Source organism: Coregonus clupeaformis, chromosome 14 (genome assembly GCF_020615455.1).
Source record: "Coregonus clupeaformis isolate EN_2021a chromosome 14, ASM2061545v1, whole genome shotgun sequence".
NCBI lineage: Eukaryota > Metazoa > Chordata > Actinopteri > Salmoniformes > Salmonidae > Coregonus > Coregonus clupeaformis.
Window position 1 is genome coordinate 3813325 of NC_059205.1, and position 14913 is coordinate 3828237.

At 42.5% G+C, this 14913-nt stretch overlaps 1 protein-coding gene and 1 long non-coding RNA gene across 3 annotated transcripts in view; one reads left to right on the forward strand and one right to left on the reverse strand.

The window, feature by feature from the left end:
- LOC121580599 (nuclear receptor-binding protein 2-like) overlaps window positions 1-14913 on the forward strand; it is a 52911-nt gene that overhangs the window by 31273 nt on the left and 6725 nt on the right. The window contains exons 5-11 of one of the 2 annotated variants that reach the window (XM_041895568.2): window positions 547-587; window positions 1359-1453; window positions 1877-1900; window positions 2243-2326; window positions 5855-5910; window positions 7621-7716; window positions 8796-8928. In XM_041895568.2, the coding sequence (XP_041751502.2) occupies window positions 547-587; window positions 1359-1453; window positions 1877-1900; window positions 2243-2326; window positions 5855-5910; window positions 7621-7716; window positions 8796-8928 (529 nt within the window). The remainder of the gene's footprint in view (window positions 1-546; window positions 588-1358; window positions 1454-1876; window positions 1901-2242; window positions 2327-5854; window positions 5911-7620; window positions 7717-8795; window positions 8929-14913) is intronic. The other variant, XM_041895570.2, reaches the window with a different exon arrangement.
- Window positions 10519-14902, reverse strand: LOC121580600. Its single transcript, XR_006003103.2, has 3 exons — window positions 14198-14902; window positions 10991-11041; window positions 10519-10872 (listed from the first exon to the last, which is right to left on the reverse strand). It is a non-coding gene; the product is annotated as an uncharacterized LOC121580600 (long non-coding RNA).

Consider the following 14913-nt stretch of genomic DNA (forward strand, 5'->3'; position numbering starts at 1 on the left):
GAGAATGATAGAGGCCTCTAGTGGCCAAAAGGTCGTTTTAGCATGGGGCAGCGCCATTGAGGGCTTCCACCATTTTTTTAAGTAGTCAAGTGGGTGGGGATTCCTATTGTTTGTAGCTTCAATGGCGTTACCAATGCTGTCACAGACTATCTATCTCTATGGTCCATTCCCACTAGTCTTCCTCCCCCACCATCAAACCTCAAAACTGGGCACACCCCCATCTAGTGTGTGGTTTTAAAACTACCACAACATATAGTACTTAGGAGGTTGCTAGTAGTCACTTAGCCTGTATTTGTCTCTGGACGCATTCTAGACCATCTGCAAAGCAGTCGCGCTGTACATACTAACCAATTAGAATGATCTGCAGTAGGGCATCAGATTGCACTAATATGTTAAACACTTATCCAGACGGTGTGAGATTGGTTGCATGACTGCAATGTAGACGGCCTGGAACGCGCCCACTGTCTTTGTATCTATGTAACAGTCATTCAGTAAAGCTGTGTTTGCCTATTTTTGTCTCTTGTCTTGCGTGTGGTCGGTTTTTAGGCATGGAAGCGATGGTGCACTCAGATCCTGTCAGCTCTGAGGTAAGAAACCCGGCACCATTCATCCTGTCACTCAACACTCACCCCAATTATGCAATTATTTTCCACTGGGCAAAAGCCTGATGTAACACGAAATCGGCACCTTTTTTGTTTGATTTTTTAAAATTGATTATCAACAAACGTGAATTCTACTTGAAACAAACCAACTCTTGAAATCCTGTAGTCAATTTGTGGTTCAAATCTAGTTAAAATGACGTTGACCTCCTTTTTGCGTTTTCAACCAAATATTCCATTGATGTTCAACTGCAGTTCAGATGACTGTGATAGAACATTGGTTTAGCATATTCTGTGTGAACTCTATTTATACAATTACATATCTGAAGGATCACATGATCACAAAATAAAATAAAAAGAAGATGGTTGCTCCACCAAGCAGTATCCCAGCAGGTTTAGGGGCGGATCTGGCTACCGTGTTGTTTACATGTTTTCTCTTAAATTAAATTAGAATGATAATAAACTACTATAAAATGAGCAAATTCAGCATCAAGCTGAACGATGTGAAACTGTGTTTCTCCTGTAGAAGATTTATGAAGTAATTTACCACAGTATGACATAGCTTAGATTACACACAGCACATGACCACACATAATATACTACTCACATTGATTTTAACACAGGGCAGACATACAGCTTGCTGACATGGCCTTGAAGATTCTACTGCGACACACACACACACACACACACACACACACACACACACACACACACACACACACACACACAAAAAGGCTAGTTTTTTTTTTATGTCCGTAGTTACCTGCATTCCTGCCACCCGCCCATAGTCCATGGCAACTTGACGTGTGACACCATCTTTATCCAGCACAACGGACTCATCAAGATCGGCTCGGGTATGTGGTCTACAGGGCAAGGGAAATAAAGACCCAGTTCTCCACGTTTGCACTAGTTGAATTTAGAAGCATAGGAAAGGTCTAACCAATGCTATGCTTTTAAAAACCATCGGAGGTAGTACACAAGGGGACACTTGCAGGGAAAAGATTGGAGAATTAGAACACAGGTGTTTTATCTAAGCACAGGTGCTGGACCAAAAACAATGAACAACAGTCATAGTTCTAGTAATAAACAGTCAGCTGTTACTAATGTACCTCTCTACAGACCTACTGTACAGTGATATCACATATTCTATCAAGTTGAATGGGGCTTATATAATTGAATAAATATATAAAACTTTTCCTCCATTTTTCTCTTGGGGCATGATAATTTTACACTAATGCTCTGTTTTTAATTTTCCCTATCTTTCTGTTATGTTACAGTGTGGCATAGGCTGTTTGTCAATGGTAAGAATCCTTATTTGTCGCAGTTGTTTTTCCTCTAGTCTACAATCCACTACTTATTTGAAGTGCTTGTGGCTTTTCAGAAGAGCGCTGTGCAGAACAAATCTCGGGCCATCGGAAAACTTTTTTAAAAAACTTTTTAGGAACTAAGTTCTGTCGTGGTTTATGCTCTCAAGACTTTGTGTGTATGTTTACAAGAGAGCCCTTCACTCTGTTTTTTAGATGACCTATTCACAACTGCTCTTCAACAGTTTTTTAATATAATCTGTTTTTTGAGAGAGCGTGAAAGAGATGGAGAGAATGTATATAATTTGTTTTACTCTGGTCTGCTTGTCCCGTTCCCAGTTTTCCCAGAGGCGATCTACGGAAATGTGCAGCATCATCGGGATGATGAAACAAACCAGCACTATTTTGCTCCCGAATACGGCTGTAAGTGTCTGCATCTCCGATCTTCCTTACTCTCCCTTTAACTCCATCTACTCCTCCATGCATTTGATGTAGATCTTATTTTAAGCTTGTGTGTTACAATAACAATACTCACCCTGAAGAAGGCACAGTGATGCCGAAACGTTGGTGGTTTCTCACCCAATAAATTACTGGGAGTTTATACATAGTGTGTGTGTGTATATGAACAATACTCCATCACATATTCTGCCTTCCTCTTGTGATGATTTAGTTAACTTTAATAGCAAATTAAGGGCAACCATTGATGCCATAGCACCAGTAAAGTTGAAAAAGTCCACATCCAAAACAGAGAGCCCCTTGGATGAGTGAGGAAACTAATCAATTAAAGAGAAATTGCAGAAAGGCAGAGCGGAAGTGGAGAAAGTCAAAGTTGCAGGTCCATTATGATATTCTGAGAGAGATACTTGGCATACAGTATATAACAAGGCAATTAGAAATGCCAGACGGGCTCATTTTTCTAACTTGATCACGATTCATCAGAATAATTTGAGAGAGCTCTTCTCGACCATTGATGGCCTGATAAATCCTACCCCCGCAAACCTATGTGAACTTTCCTCCACATCTAAATGTGATGAGTTTGCGGCATATTTCAGAGATAAGATACAAACATTAGGCTGGGTATCAGTCAAGCAAGACCTGATGAGATGTTTGATATGTGCCCTAGTCTACCACGCAAAGGCACTATGGATTTATTTTCCCTGGTTGACACAGAAATGCTCAGGAAAGTGATATCACAACTTAAGCTTTCTACCTGCCTTCTCGATCCTATCCCCACCACCTTCTTTTACCATAACAGTTTTTAATAGCATATCTGAAGAAGTGCAAGCTATTGTTAATCACTCCCTGTTCACAGGCACTTTCCCCGCTGCACTAAAAACTGCTATGGTAAAAACCCTTCTGAAGAAAAGTAATCTATACTGAACAAAAATATTAACGCAGCATTCAACAATTTCAACGATTTTACTGAGTTACAGTTCATGAAAGGAAATCAGTCAATTGAAACAAATTAATTAGGCCCTAATCTATGGACTTCACATGACTGGGCAGGGGAGCAGCCATGGGTGGGCCTCGGAGGGCATAGGTCCACCCACTTGGGAGCCTGAACCATCCACTGGGGAGCCAGGCCCAGCAAATCAGAATGAGTTTTTCCCCACAAGGGCTTTATTACAGACAGATATACTCCTGTTTCATCAGCTGTCTGGGTGGCTGGTCTCAGGCGATCCCGCAGGTTAAGAAGCTGGATGTGGAGGTCCTGGGCTGGCGTGGTTACACGTGATCTGCGGTTGTGAGGCCAGTTGGACGTACTGCCAAATTCTCTAAAACAACAACGGAGGCGGCTTATGGTAGAGAAATTAACATTCAATTCTCTGGCAATAGCTCTGGTGGACATTCCTGCAGTCAACATGCCCATTGCACGCTCCCTCAAAACTTGAGACAACGGTGACATTGTGTTGTGTGACAAAACTGCACATTGAAAGTGGCCTTTTATTGTCCCCAGCACAAGGTGCACCTGTGTACCAATCATGCTGTTTAATCAGCTTCTTGATATGCCACACCTGTCAGGTGGATGGATTATCTTGGCAAAGGAGAAATGCTCACTAACAGGGATGTAAAACAATTTTTGCACAACATTTTAGAGAAATAAGCTTTGTGTGTATGGAACATTTCTGGTATATTTTATTTCAGCTAATGAAACATGGGACCAACACTTTACATGTTGCGTTTATATTTTTGTTCAGTATAGATTCTTCAGCTATTAGCAATTTTCGGCCAATCTCCAAACTTCCATTATTAAGCAAACTTCTGGAGAAATTGGTGTTCAAACAGCTAAATGTTTTTTTTAGGTGTCAACTGTATTTCTTTTAAATTCCAATCTGGTTTTCGTGCCCACCACAGCACAGAGACAGCCTTAGTTAAAGTGGTAAATGATCTTAGAGCCAACACAGATGCCAAACAGCTCTCTGTCCTTGTACTCTTAGATTTAAGTGCTGCATTTGACACTGTTGACCATGATGTCCTTCTGGACAGACTGGAGAGGTGGGTTGGCCTCTCCAGTCCAGTTCTAAATTGGTTTAGGACCTATTTAACCGGTCGAGAGTCACCCTTGGTGAACATAACTCAGAGAAAATACATATCACGTGGCGTTCCACAAAGTTAGATTTTGGGTCCGGTACTGTTCAGTTTATATATGTTAACCCTTGGCAGCGTTATCAGAAAGCACAGCATTGATTTTCACTGCTACGCAGAAGATACACAACTTTACATTTCTGTGTCACCAGAGAATTTTACATCCATGGATAAATTATTAGACTATTAGTGATTTAAATACTTGGATGGCTCACCTATTGTTGGAGCCAAAGAACAGAGAGAGAATCTGGCCACACATTTTAATTCATGGGCAATAAAGATAAAACACCAGGTAAAAAACCTAGGTGTTATTTTAGATTCTGAACTAAATTTCGAATCACAAATTAGGAATGTGACCAAAATCGCTTTTTACCACCTGAGGAACATCGCCAAGGTGCGTCCGTTTCTCTCTCAGGCTGATACAGAGAGACTCATCCATGCTTTTATTACAAGCAGGCTTGACTACTGTAATGCTCTCCTGTCTGGTCTACCCAAGAAAGCCATTGGTCAACTGCAAAACATACAGAATGCTGCAGCACGGGTACTGACCAAGACCAGACGGAGAGCACACATTACACCGGTTTTAAGGTCTCAGCACTGGCTGCCTGTGAGTTTTAGAATACATTTTAAGATTATTTTATTGTGTTTTTAAATCAATCCACGATTGCGCAGCCCAATACAATTTTAAGTTATATACCCAGTAGGTCCCTCAGGTCCGCTGGCACTGGCCTTTTAACTATCCCAAAGCCCAGGACCAAGAGGCATGGAGAGGCAGCCTTTAGTTACTATGCCCCCAGCCTTTGGAATAGCCTGCCAGAGAACCTGAGGGGGGCCGATACTGTGGACATATTTAAAAGAGATATTAAAACGCATCTTTTTAGCTTTACTTTTCCTCAGGGTGCTTTTTAGTTGTTCAGTTTGTCATTCTTTTGTTTTTTGTCTTGTGTTTGTAGTTTTAGTTTTTATTTGTTTTTTCCTGTGAAGGACATTGCGTCATATTTTATGTTTTGTAAATTGTTTTTGTGGAGTGTACATTGAGTGTCTTCAAATTGTGTAAATTGGACAAAGAAGGGTCTCTATACTCTATAAATAACTTTTTTCCTTCTCCCCTGTTTCTCTCTCTCTGTCTCTCTCGCTCTCTGTCTCTCTCTCTGTCTCTCTCTCTCTCTCTCTCTCTCTCTCTCTCTGTCTCTGTCTCTGTCTCTGTCTCTCTCTGTCTCTGTCTCTCTCTGTCTCTGTCTCTCTCTGTCTCTCTCTGTCTCTCTCTCTCTCTCTCTCTCTCTCTCTGTCTCTCTCTCTGTCTCTGTCGCTCTGTCTCTCTGTCTCTCTCTCCTCTCTCTCTCCTCCTACACTATTCTGTTTTAGTGGCTGAGGATGTTTGCTCTATTGACATCTTTGCCTTTGGCATATGTACCCTGGAGGTAAGACACAAACAATCCGGGTGAAGTTTCAACTATGTATACATTTAGGCTCAGTGTCTAGGGGCAACTTCACCCTACGCTGACACAAACACTCTTTCTCTTGCAGTATTCAAATAATAAACACCCAAATACCCTTTAGATACACTAAATGACCAAAGGTATGTGGACACCTGCTCATCGAACATCTCATCCCAAAATCATGGGCATTAATATGGAGTTGGTCCCACCTTTGCTGCTATAACAGCCTCCACTCTTCTGGGAAGGCTTTCCACTAGATGTTGGAACATTGCTGCAGGGACTTGCTTCCATTCAGCCACGAGCATTAGTGAGATCGGGCACTGATGTTGGCGATTAGGCCTGGCTCGCAGTCGGCGTTCCAATTCATCCCAAAGGTGTTCGATGGGATTGAGGTCAGGGCTCTGTGCAGGCCAGTCAAGTTGTTCCACACCGATCTCGACAACCCATTTCTGTATAGACCTCGCTTTGTGCACAGGGGCATTGTCATGCTGAAACAGGAAAGGGCCTTCCCCAAACTGTTACCACAAATTTGGAAGCACAGAATTGTGTAGAATATAATTGTATGCTGTAGCGTTAAGATTTCCCTTCACTGGAACTAAGGGACCTAGCCCGAACCATGAAAAACCGCCCCAGACCATTATTCCTCCTCCCACCAAACTCTACATTTGGCACTATGCATTGGGGCAGGTAGCGTTCTCCTTTCATCCGCCAAACCCAGATTTGTCCGTCGGACTGCCAGATGGTGAAGCGTGATTCATCACTCCAGAGAACTTGTTACCACTGCTCCAGAGTCTAATGGTGGCGAGCTTTACACAACTCCAGCCGACGCTTGGCATTGCGCATGGTGATCTTAGGCTTGTGTGCGGCTGCTCGGCCATGGAAACTAATTTCACGAAACTCCTGACGAACAGTTATTGTGCGGACGTTGCTTCCAGAGGCAGTTTGCAACTCAGTAGTGATGTGTTGGACAGAAGATTTTTACGCGCTATGCGCTTCAGCATTCTGCGGTCCCGTTCTGTGAGCTTGTGTGGCCTACCACTTCGCAGCTGAGCCGTTGTTGCTCCTAGACGTTGCCACTTCATAATAACAGCACTTACAGTTGACCGGGGCAGCTCTAGCAAGGCAGAAATGTGACGAGTTGGAAAGGTGGCATCCTATGACGGTGCCACGTTGAAAGTCACTGAGCTCTTCAGTAAGGCCATTCTACTGCCAATGTTTGTCTATGGAGATTGCATGGCTGTGTGATGGATTTTATACACCGGTCAGCAACGGGTGTGGCTGAAATAGCCGAATCCACTAATTTGAAGGGGTGTTCACATACTTTTGTGTGTATATCACAAATGAGGGTCACAGATGTTTAATTGATACCCATATTTATGTTATGTTCAATAGACTCGAAACAACAGGAAAAAACATTCCCGAAACCAAGGATGTTTTTACCTGAACTCGTCCAATAAGCCATTCTCATTTTCCGATGTTTCTCCTTTTTGTGCCTACTGATGGATAATATTAACAACAAATGCAACACAGAGTCGTGTTCATTAGGCACCAAACGGAAGAAAACGGACTGAAAGAGGGAGGGACCATTATAATAAGACACGCACATTTACACTTTCTGTTTTTAATGTTTTTCCCGTTGCGTGACCTAATAAACACCATCCAGCATATGTTGTTGGTCCTCCCCAACTGTAGATGGCAGTGTTGGAGATCCAGGCCAACGGGGACACTGTGGTATCCAAGGAGGCTATAACCCATGCTGCCCAGTCATTAGAGGACCCGCTCATAAAGGCAAGTCACGCAGGAGTAGTGGGCATTCGCGATGGAGTCTAAAGTCAGAAGTAATTTGCCACAGGGCAAAAAAAACTGGTTGCTTTCATATTAGGTATTTACGACTTAATATTTACGTTTTTAGTCATTTAGCAGACGCTCTTCTCCAGAGCGACTTACAGTTAGTGAGTGCATACATTTTTTTCATACTGGTCCCCCATGGGAATCGAACCCACAACCCTGGCCATATGACATCTTCTCAACCAGAAAACGTCGTTAAGATGCCGTGCCAAATTTTGCCTGCTGGGTTAGTGCTACATTAGCTGGCATCTTCACTTACCATCTTGCAACGCTCACTAATTTCAGCAGTTTAACGCACACAACATAGGTTGTTCTCAATTTCTTCATTTTTGCTTCAGTAAAATAGTTGCTCCTGCCAGGATGCCAGTATTTTCTCTAAAGTAAATGAAGGAGACACTGCCATATGCAGTGGTTTGCAATGACTTTAACCACTGGGTGTTCATTCTGGAAAAATTGTGATTTAATAACCAATAATTATGGAATATTAGAATCCCCAATTATACAACTCCTAAGGATTCATTGTACTGTAGTGGTAAATGTGTTAAGGAAAGTTGCCAGCCGCTATAATACATTGAGTCAAACTGTTGGGTGTGCCATCTTTGTTGGGTGTGCCATCTTTGTCAGTCACTGAAGCCACGGCTCTCGCTAATACCCATGACACATTTCTTCCTTCCTTCCTACCAAGTGTTTGTAGTAACTCTGTGAAAGATGACAGGCAGTTATATAGGCACATTGTTAGATGTGTGTTGTTGTTTTTTGCACGTCAGTCACTAAGGCGATGGCTCTCTCCAATTACCAAATTTACACAGTTCCTCTATCCTACCAAAGGTTCACCGTGCCGTTTTTACATTCAAAATGATTTCTCACTAAATCACCACGTGTTTGCGCCAGAGTCTAGCAGTGGTGTTACCCCCCCCCCCGACCACATATGAAGGCAGCGGTTCCCTGTTTAAAAATCACCACATTCCACCAGTAGTAGTAGTAACTCTATGCACCTCCCTTTCCCTCGTCTATTACAGGAGTTCACCCAGTCGTGTGTACGCATGGATGCCAAAAAGAGACCCACGGCCCACGACCTGCTGTTTCACAGGGTTCTGTTTGAGGTGCACTCTCTCAAGCTGCTGGCTGCCCATTGCTTTATCAACTATCAGTGTGAGTAATGTCGCATCGGAGAGGTACATTTACATTCCTGACACAATTGGTTGAGAAACATCCCACAATCTCTTTTCAGTCTCATGTTCCAAAATTTGAAATTGTGTTTTTTTTTTTTTTACATCGGATAAAAGTACAGACTCAGAGCGTCAAAATGGCATATCATACACTGTAGATGGAGGAAACATGGAAGAAATGCTGCTTTAAAAGTTGATAAATGGTCCTCTGTAGCTCAGCTGGTAGAGCACGGCGCTTGTAACGCCAAGGTAGTGGGTTCGATCCCCGGGACCACCCATACACAAAAAATGTATGCACGCATGACTGTAAGTCGCTTTGGATAAAAGCGTCTGCTAAATGGCATATTATTATTATTATTATTATTATTTATCCCATTTAGGAGAAAAGGGCATTTAAACATTTCACACTTGCTCTACATCAGTGTTCCCCAAACTCAGTCCTGGGGACCCCAAATGGTGCACGTTTTGGTTTTTGCCCTAGCACTAGACAGCTGATTCAAATAATCAAAGCTTGATGATTAGTTGATTATTTAAATGAGCTGTGTAGTGCTTGGGGCTCCCGAGTGGCCCAGCGGTCTAAGGCACTGCATCTCAGTGCTTGAGGCGTCACTACAGACCCCCTGGTTTGATTCCAGGCTGTATCACAACCGGCCGTGATTGGGAGTCCCATAGGGCGGCGCACAATTGGTCCAGCGTCATCCGGGTTTGGCCGGTGTAGGCCGTCATTGTAAATAAGAATTTGTTCTTAACTGACTTGCCTAGTTAAATAAATAAAAAATAGGGCAAAAAGCAAAACGTGCACCCCTTGGGGTCGCCAGGACTGAGTTCTGGAAACGCTGCACTACATCAATCCTTGGGAAACATATAGATTTAGAAAATGAATACTTTCGCCAAAATGGATTCCCTGAACATTATCTCACCAAGTTAACCCATTAGGCAAACCATTTACAGTGTTAATTTGCCTACTGTTGTATAATAAAGATAACTTTTCACATTGAACAGCTCTTTGTTTGCGCCCATTTAGCATCGTTCACACCCTCCTAAACCCTTAAGGCGTCCGCATGCTTCCCAGCCGAAACGGTTAGTTTGTGCATATATATTATGACAACATTTTGTGATGTTTTAGACTTCGATTAGGTTTTTTTTCAGGAGGCAAGGGATTCTTCAATAAAGTCTTTGTTGTCATTCAACGAGAGACGACTTGTTTTCATGCACATTTTGTCATTGAAAAATACTGCACCAAACATCTTTAGTTAGATGTAAAATTGCACGACTAAAATCTCTTAAGGCAAAAAACGTCAAAATTTAATGACAGATTTCTTGAGTTATCTTAGATTGATTCTGACTATTTTGAGGAAGGGTATACTGGCTATGGCGTCTCAAAATGGACAAACAGTACTATTGCCGCTTTCTTTCTTGTTTTTCAAGCGAAGGTCTTTAAGGGAGTATTCGAGCACACTCGTTCGGCATGCTCACACCTTTAGACCCACCCATCTTTTTAAAGAATTCACATTGGAACACGTGACTGTGGACATGTGCTAAAGCAGTGAGGTAGTGCTTAAAAAAACAAAGATTTAAACAAAATACTTTATTAACTTCAAGTGCTAGGTAGTGCAAGATAGTAGCCTACACAAAAGGTAAAAACATAATCTAGGCCTATATCGTAAGATCATTTTGAGTAACTTTGGTTCAGGTTATGTATGATATGAACAAAGGAATCTAGCCTGAGAGCATATTTCTGTCCTGCCCTTTGAATCAGGACATGTAATGTCCATGGCTTTTTCATTGCAAAAGTCCTGATCTTCTCAAAAAGATATGTTTGTCGGGTTGTGTCCAGTCTGGGGTATGCCTTCACATCTCTGGGAGGAAGGAGGTGAATATTGCACAGCAATGAGTGAAAGCAAAACCAGGCTCCAGACAATTAAAGCTGTAAAGGAGGAAAGCAGACAAAAATATACAAGACATTAAAACGTTTTGAATACCAGCAATAACATTCATTGACCCCCAAGTTCAAGCAATAAGCTCAAAGTACAAAGACAAAATACCTGAAGTGTTGCTTGTTCACCCTCGATCATCTCCTTGGTGGCAGAGAGCCGCTGGAAGACAAATTCCAGAAATGGGTTAAAACAATAATTAATTAATGTCCCATAGCTTATTGCCTGTTGAATACTACAGCGGTACTAAAATGCCCCGTACACACTTACGCTTCCAACACACCGGCTGCGTCATTTGCGTTTTGGTACACCAGAAGTACATTCATTTCCAATGGAACGCTGCGATTGCCTTGCAGCATTGCGTTGCAGAAGCAGTTGCAGTGCGCTCTGTGTGGTGCATACGTTGGATTTATCGAACGTATGCATCAAACTGTATGCGTAAACGGCTTGACAGAAATGATAGCAGAAGGTGAATGTTGAACTTTTGTTGCACACATATCTAGATGATGCAGCATACTATTTTGCGTAATGACACAGTCGTGTGTTCAAAGCCTTACACCTCAATCACACTGACAGTGTCTTGCGCAAAAATGGTACATTGCATCATCTGGATATGTGTGCAACAAAAGTTCAACATTCACCTTCTGCTAGCATTTCTGTCAAGCCATGTCCGCATACAGTTTGATGCATACGTTCGATAAATCCAACGTATGCACCACACAGAACGAACTGCCTCTGCAACGCAATACTGCAAGGCAATCGCAGCGTTCCATTGGAAATTAATGTACTTCTGCTGTACCAAAACATAAACACTGTCGGTGTGATTGAGGCGTTAACCTGCTTCCAGCCCAACAATGGCAATGCAGACACTACAAGAGAACTAAACTCAGCAAAAAAAGAAAAGTCCTCTCACTGTCAACTGCGTTTATTTTCAGCAAACTTAACATGTGTAAATATTTGTATGAACATAAGATTCAACAACTGAGACATAAACTGAACAAGTTCCACAGACATGTGACTAACAAAAATTGAATGTGTCCCTGAACATTTTTACATTTTAGTCATTTAGCAGACGCTCTTATCCAGAGCGACTTACAGTTAGTGAGTGCATACATTATTTATTTTTTCATACTGGCCCCCCGTGGGAATCGAACCCACAACCCTGGTGTTGCAAACGCCATGCTCTACCAACTGAGCTCCATCCCTGCCAGCCATTCCCTCCCCTACCCTAGACGACGCTGGGCTAATTGTGTGCCGCCTATTTGTACACTATCTTCTTAAAAGCGTATTTTAAACCTAACCTTAACCACACTGATAACCTTATGCATAACCCTAACCTTAAATTAAGATCAACAAACACATTTTTGTTTTCATTATCTTTTATGATATAGCCTATTTTTACTTTGAGGCTGTCGTAACTAGTGACAACCTATCACGAGCTCCAACCGCAAAAGTAAACATTTCCATAATACTGTGGCTGTTTTATAACTAATTACGGCTTAATTGAATGAAAAAGCTAAGTGCCAAAGTTGATTTATAATAGGTTTATCCAGCTAATGAATCATTTAGTGTACTCGTACCAGCCTACTTTACTGGTAGCTAGGGTGCTAAGGGGGGGTCAAAATCAAAAGTAACAGATAGTATCTGGTGTGGCAACTAGCTGCATTAAGTACTGCAGTGCATCTCCTCCTCATGGACTGCACCAGATTTGCCAGTTATTGCTGTGAGATGTTACCCCACTCTTCCACCAAGGCACCTGCAAGTTCCTGGACATTTCTAGGGGGAATGGCCCTAGCCCTCACCCTCCGATCCAACAGGTCCCAGACGTGCTCAATGGGATTGAGATCCGGGCTTTTCGCTGGCCATGGCAGAACACTGACATTCCTGTCTTGCAGGAAATCACGCACAGAACGAGCAGTATGGCTGGTGGCATTGTCATGCTGGAGGGTCATGTCAGGATGAGCCTGCAGGAAGGGTACCACATGAGGGAGGAGGATGTCTTCCCTGTAACGCACAGCGTTGGGATTTCCTGCAATGACAACAAGCTCAGTCCGCCCCAGACCATGACGGACCCTCCACCTCCTATGGGTTTGTGCCCATAGGTGACGTTGTTGCCGGTGATGTCTTTTGAGGACCTGCCTTTAAAACAGGTCTACACGCCCTCAGTACAGCCTCTCTCAGCCTATTGCGGACAGTCTGAGCACTGATGGAGGGATTGTGTGTTCCTGGTGTAACTCGGGCAGTTGTTGTTGCCAACTTGTACCTGTCCCGCAGGTGTGATGTTCGGATGTACTGATCCTGTGCAGGTGTTGTTACACGTGGTCTGCCACTGCGAGGACGATCAGCTGTCCGTCCGGTCTCCCTGTAGCGCGGCCTTAGGCGTCTCACAGTTTATTTATGAAATGTATTGCCCTGTCCTCATGCCTCCTTGCAGCATGCCTAAGGCACGTTCATGCAGATGAACAGGGATCCTGGGCATCTTTCTTTTGGTGTTTTTCAGAGTCAGTAGAAAGGCCTCTTTAGTGTCCTAAGTTTTCATAACTGTGACCTTAATTGCCTACCGTCTGTAAGCTGTTAGTGTCTTAACGACCGTTCCACGGGTGCATGTTCATTAATTGTTTATGGTTCATTGAACAAGCATGGGAAACAGTGTTTAACCCCTTTAAAATGAAGATCTGTGAAGTTATTTGGATTTTTAGGAATTCTCTTTGAAAGACAGGGTCCTGAAAAAGAGACGTTTCTTTTTTTTGCTGAGTTTAGCTAGATTTAGCAAACATTTAGATTCTTAATTACCAGCTGGCTAGATGTAAATGGAATTCATCTAGCTAGCCAGCTAGTTGAGCATGCCAAAATATTACTTCAATCTATATAATCCAATAGCTAGCTAACGTTAGCTATTTAGCTATCATGTCATTGTGGCTAGCTAGCCAACTTAGCATGTGTCCCTATCACTTAAAATGGGGTTTGATTAGCATTCGCACCACAGTGGCTATTTTCGATAGTTCGCTATTTAAACTGGCAAACATGACAAATATTATCATCATGTCATCTATAGGTTAGCACATCAGCAATCAACATTAACAGCAGAATGCAACTGGCTAGCTGGCTATAACGTTGCTTCGTCCCGCAAGGAGCCATCTGTAAACAATGGCTCGTTGAGGGACGAAGCAATCTATAACGGTACCTGTATGCAGCTGTCTAGCTAGCTAGCTATATAGCTAACAATAGCTAGCAATGAAAACTAATTTTGGATATAGTTGAGACAGCTACATCATGCACATGCGTTATTATCTTGGAATTTTAACTGTAGACTCTTACCGGTGTATGGATTATGATGATTCACGGCAGACTGAAACACTTTCAAAATGATCCTTCCCACTCGGCTTCAACCAGTCCAGACTGCATTAGCCCCAGAAGACAGAGCTGTGTCGATACCAGCAGCAGTATTCAGGACAACACTGGTATTGAAAGCTGTAGCTACACTTTGCATGGAGTCCATGATGGAAAATATGATTACATCCAATGGATCGTTGTAATGTCCGCGGTAGCAGAGAGCAGGATGCGCCATTTGACAGACAAGCCTTGAGTGACAGAATGGACTCCTTTCTTGTGAATGTCCCAGCCCACTCATTATCTCAACCAATCATGGCTAGGCATTTTCTCAGCGTCTAAACAGCTTCGTGATTTCACATTTTGGTATTTATATTTACAGATGACTTTGTTATGGCACATAAAAGTTCACATGCTGAAAAAGGCACTTCTGCAAAAAAAAATGCATTTATATGGAGGGGGGGAAAAAACGTTTTTTTTATGTTCAAATGCCTCTCCTGTGAAGTAGTGACATCTGTCATACACCCAGCTTTCTGAAAGGGGTCACAAATACAATGTTTTAGGATTTTGTTAATTAGTCCACTGTGAATACAATGCCACATTTCTTTTTCAGGTTAGGAGTCAAATATCCCTTTGACTCTTGTCACATTAAAAAAGTTGAAGATTTCTCTTCTAGAGGTCAATAAAATGAAATAAAGTCTCCA